This window comes from Fukomys damarensis, unplaced genomic scaffold, assembly GCF_012274545.1.
Source record: "Fukomys damarensis isolate Sample0158 unplaced genomic scaffold, DMR_v1.0_HiC HiC_scaffold_19, whole genome shotgun sequence".
NCBI classification, from domain to species: domain Eukaryota; kingdom Metazoa; phylum Chordata; class Mammalia; order Rodentia; family Bathyergidae; genus Fukomys; species Fukomys damarensis.
In genome coordinates, this window is record NW_022900931.1 from 9357644 (window position 1) to 9362838 (window position 5195).

The 5195-nt window shown below is 54.9% G+C and overlaps 1 protein-coding gene across 1 annotated transcript in view; it reads left to right on the forward strand.

The window, feature by feature from the left end:
- Ankrd54 (ankyrin repeat domain 54) overlaps window positions 1-3926 on the forward strand; it is a 10664-nt gene extending 6738 nt beyond the window's left edge. Inside the window, exons 4-8 of the mRNA XM_033766230.1 lie at window positions 1379-1450; window positions 1922-1969; window positions 2039-2163; window positions 2292-2399; window positions 2650-3926. Of these exons, the coding sequence (XP_033622121.1) occupies window positions 1379-1450; window positions 1922-1969; window positions 2039-2163; window positions 2292-2399; window positions 2650-2724 (428 nt within the window). The 3' untranslated portion in view covers window positions 2725-3926. The remainder of the gene's footprint in view (window positions 1-1378; window positions 1451-1921; window positions 1970-2038; window positions 2164-2291; window positions 2400-2649) is intronic.
- Window positions 3927-5195: the final 1269 nt, after the last annotated feature.

The following is a 5195-nucleotide window of genomic DNA, read 5'->3' on the forward strand; positions in this document are numbered from 1 at the left end:
TTTTTTTTTTTTTTTTGAGACGGTCTTGCCGTGTGGTCAGGCTGTCCCTGAACTCATTGTATAGCCCAGGCTGTCTTGAACTTGCAGTCCTCCTGTACCTAGTGCTGGAATTACAGGTGTGTGCCCCCATTCCTGACCATAGGAATTCTTTATCATTCTGGATATAAATCATTTACTGATCATACCTGACTCGTCTTTTTAAAATTTCCTTTGCAGTCTCTGAGTGGTGCCTTTTAATGAACTTAACTTCCTAATTTTAATGAATTTAGATTATCAATCTTTTTTGGGGGGTGGTTGAGACAGGGTCTCATTATGTAGTTGAAACTGACCTGAAACTCACTATGTAACCCAGGCTGGTTTTGAACTCACAGCGATCCTCCTGCCTCTCAGCCTCCTGAGTGCTAGGATTATAGGCGTGAGTCACCACGCCCAGATTAGATTTTCAATCTTTTGAATGGTTACTGGTTCTGTGACTACATGTGAAATCTTTGCCTATTCCATAGTTGAGAAGATATTCTCCTGTTTGTTTTCTAGAATCCTGACTGTTTCAGTTTTCAGTTAGGTCTGTGGTCCTTCCAGAATTAGCTGCTGTGGGTGATGTGAGATTCAGCTTCCCCGTGCAGTGTCCTGGACCCAAGTTGGCTCACCTGTGTGTCTGACTGGGTAATTAGCAAACCACAGCAGTACCACAGCCAACCCCGAGTGGCCCAGAGAGGCCCTCATCAGGGAGGAGGAGGTTTTTCATGGAGCTTAGCATCGTCCGCTGGCCTTACTCTCACTGTGGCACTTGGTTGTGGGAAAAGCAGAAGCACCTTTGGAAGCCTTCGCTAGCACTTTCCATAACCCTAAAAACCTCAGTCACACATGGCCTGGTGACGCACATCTCTAATGCCAGCTACTTGGAAGGCTGAGACAGGAGGATCTCAAGTTTGAGGCCAGCCTAGACAATTTAGTGAAACATTATCTTGAAATAATCCTTTTTTTTTTTTTTTTTTTTTTTTTTTGGTACCAGGGATTGAACTCAGGTCCTTGTGCTTGCAAGGCAGGCAGAAATAATACATTTTTAAGAGGGTTGGGAATGTAGCTCAGCGGTAGAGTGCCCCTGGGTTCAATCCCCAGTACTACAAAAAGAAAAAGAGGGAAAAGAAAGAAGGAGAACAACCTCAGTTGCATAGCACCTGCATGGGCCAAGAGACCCTCCTGGAGCCCTCAGCTCCTGGCCGCGGGGCCCTGCACATGAGCCCTGGTGAGTGGTGAGTGGTAAGCGGTGAGTGGGTGAAACAACCGAACAGCGCTGTCCTGGCCGTGTGCTGAGTGAGGCTGTGGGTCCACACAGAGGCAGCATCTCACAATGTCTCCTGGGCTTCCCTGTTTGCAGTGCAGCTGCTCCTGGACCACGGGGCTGACCCCAACCAGCGTGACGGGCTGGGGAACACACCGCTGCACCTGGGTGAGTGCCCGGAAATCCCCAGTCACCTTGCAGCATCAGCAGGTGTGGCAGTGGAGCCTGGGGTCCTGCTGGTTCTGGCAGCGTTTCCCAGAGCTGGGCAGAGCCTGCGCCCCGGGCCGCACTCCCAGGCACCTGTGTCCCATGGGCCCTCAGCCGCCTCTGCACCGTGACTTCACAGCTAGAATAGCTTCATAGCCTCTCTGTCATGGGCTGTGGCTGTGAGGCCTTTGGCGGTTCCAGCCTTGCCACTGGTTCACACTGTAGCTTGTAGGGAGGCAGGTTCCATCTCCAGGCCTCAGGTTTCCCAACTGTAAAGGGAGTGGGTTGGACTGATTGCTTCATCCTCCCAGCTGTTGTCTGGTGACGGTGACCTTCTCAGAAGGCATCACTTGGCCCTGGCACACTGGGAGATAATCCTGCTCCCTCCTCCCTCTGGGCCTGGACTCTTAAGTCCCTGTTCTTCCTCCTCAGCGGCCTGCACCAACCATGTCCCTGTCATCACCACACTGCTGCGAGGAGGTACGTGGTCCTTTCTCCCCTCTCAACTCACCCTCATCCCCAGCATGCTCACCCCGCCTGTTCCCTCAGGGGCCCGCGTGGATGCCCTGGACCGCGCAGGCCGCACACCCCTGCACCTGGCCAAGTCCAAGCTGAACATCCTGCAGGAGGGCCACTCCCAGTGCCTGGAGGCTGTGCGGCTGGAGGTGAAGCAGGTGAGTGCAGGTGCCAGGCCCGTGCAGGACAGGACAGGAGCCAGGCTAGCAAGCCATGCTGCCCTGTGCCCGTGAGCTCCCCATGCCTCCTGCCAGGCCCCGGTGGCTCAGTGCTACTCTCCCTCCAGATCATCCACATGCTGCGGGAGTACCTGGAGCGCCTGGGGCGACACGAGCAGCGTGAGCGCCTGGACGACCTCTGTACCCGCCTCCAGATGACCAGCACCAAGGAGCAGGTGAGCCTCAGGCCAGGCCAGCCCTCACCTGCACAGCTGGATGCTCCAGCAGAGGAGGCTGTGCCTGTGCCTCCTCACACATCCCCTGAAGCTGCACGGCCCTGCACCCTGGTGTCAACTGTCCCATAGAGAGACAGGCCGCCATGTCCCCTGGGAGGAGAGGCGTCTTCGTCCTGAGCCTGTGATGAGGATGATGGAGGGACCCTGGTGCTTTGGCACCTGGCACAGAGCCTGGGTTTTTGTCCTGCAGGTGGATGAAGTGACCGACCTCCTGGCCAGTTTCACCTCCCTCAGTTTGCAGATGCAGAACATGGAGAAGAGGTAGCGAGAAAGTCTCCCTGCCTTCCTGCTTGGCCGCCACCCTCTGCTCCTCATCACTAAAGGAAAAGCCCAGGGGCCAGGACTTTGGTGGACACTTCCCTCGGATGTACTCTCCGTGACCCTGGAGTCGCTCCCAGTCACCGCCTGTCATCTCTGTGGGCCGGAGTGAGCAGGCCAGCCTCTGCAGCTGCACTTCACTGGCCCATGCAGTGGCCCAGTGGCCCCCACTCATCCATGGCCTCCCTCACAGGCTACAGACCTCTTCTATGTTGCTCCTGGCCATGAGCTGGTTTAGGAAGGGAGCACTGGTCTCTGGCCTGGCCCGCACCTCTCACCAGCACGTAGATTCAGGCTCAGGCTCGTCGCCTGACTTTCACGGTGACACTTCAGGAAATTTTTAAGGGGAGCCTTGGAGACACTCAGACCTTGCCAAGGTTAGGAAGGACCCTGCTGAGCCTGAGACAGGAAGTCCCTTGCCCTTTCCTCCCAGCTGCAGAAGCACCAGGAGGGTGGAGCTATCTTGCAGCTTTCAGTGTCATAGGCTGAGAGCTGCCTGTGGGTGCCTGGGTCCTCATCCCAGGAACCTGTAACCCTTATCTGACAAAGAGGCTCCTGGATATAACCAAGGATCCTGAGGCAGATGATCCTGAAGTACCTAGATGGGCTGGATGTAATTGCAGTGGGTGGGAGAGAAAGTAGGAGATACGCAGATAGAAACAGGAAGTTGAAGAAAGGGTCTGGAATGCAGGCCACCCACCTCCAGAAACCAGAGGCAAGGAAATTGCTTCTCCTCTTGAAACTTCCAGGAGGCCCTGGCGCTGACACCTACCTAGCCTTGAGTTCAGTGAGACATATTTCAGCGCCAAGCCTCCAGAACTGTCAGAGAATAAATCCGTGTCATTTTGAGCCTCTCTGATTTGCTGCGGTAGCAGTGGGGAACTAATAAGGCTCAGGCTCACTGCAGAGAAGATTTCAGTCCTTTTAGAAGCCCCATCCCTTGGCAGGGCTGTCTGGCCTGCCCCTCCTAGGACGCTGTGACCACAGACTTCAGGGGCTCACTCATTGTCCCTTGTATGGCTCTTCCCCATTCCCTCCCAAGTCTGGAAGTCCTAGCTTGTTTCAGAGGAGAGCTTGTCCCCAGGTCCCTTGGTATAGGATGCCAACCCAGCAGGGCGTGGTGGTCACCTGTAATCCCAGCACTGAGGAGAATGAGGCAGGAGGATCACTGAGTTTAAGCCCAGCCTGGCCTAGTATTGAGTTCAAGGCTACCCTGAACTGCATTGCGAGACCCTGTCTCAACCAAAAAAACCACTGGCACAGCCTAGGGCTTTGCCCAGGACACTGCAGAGCACCCCAGGTTGGTAGGGGTGGGAAGGCAGAGTGCTACAGAGTGTGGAGACCAGGGATGCCCTGAAATGTTTCCTGCCGGATGCTGTGAAGTGAGGTGCTAGAGGGCAGTGTGGTGGAAACAGCTTTCCTCCCTCTCAGCCCAGGTGACGGCTCCTTCCCTTCCCCTGTTCCTCCCCAGGTGGGGCCCGAGGGTGCCTTTGAGCTTGCCCTCTTCCAGGCCTCTGTTTGCTGAGGTGGGCAGTGCAGGGGAGGGAGGATCCAGGGCCAAGAAGCCAGGCGGAAGGGCGGGAACTACAAACTGGTTTGCCTCTCTTGGGACCTGCTCCTGTGGGGCTTCTACCCCTCCCGCAGGCGGATCACGAAGGCTCAGTCAGTGGCCCCTTGGAGTGGTGAGAGCACCCTCAGGTGATGCAAGGTTTTCTGGACTTGTGTTCTGTGGTAAGGACGGAACCCCAAGCTGGAGCACGCTAGACTGGTACCTCACTTCTGAGCTGCACCCCAGCCCCATACAAGCTTTGACTATCTGACACCTCCCAGTCTCGGGTCACCATCTCCAGCCCTGGCACAAGGCGGTGTGTACTGTTAACTCCCTCCCTGGCCATTCAGATGTAGACAGAGCTTTTGAAGTGGCTTACAGGTCAGTCATTAAACACTTGGCAGCCAGCTGGGCAGCCAGTCTACTTCACCCTATTTCCCCCCTGGGTGTTTTCTGCAACCCCAAATCTGTCTGTAGAGCCAGTCAGATAAAGTTGGCTCAGACAGTAGAGTGAGTCAGAAAACACCCAAGTGGGCCCTGGGTGCTGACTGGGCCGGGGCTGGAGAGAAAGCGGAGGTTGCCGTCAGGTTGGTTCTGTTGCCAGTTGCTCCGGGAGCTGCTTGATACTGTGGCAGAGCGGGAGAGGCAGGAAGAAGAATCCATATTTGCTGATTTCATCTCCAAACAAAGTGGGCTTTTTGTTTGCTTGCTTTTTTGTTTTCTGGAACTGAGCTATACCCCTAGCACTTTTTGCTCAGTCACTAAGTTGCCCAGGCTATGCTCAAATTTTCGATCTCCCTGCCTCAGCCTCTCAGAGTGCTGGGATTATGGTGTGAAAATCCTTTGCTTTTTTTTTTTTTTTTTTGTTA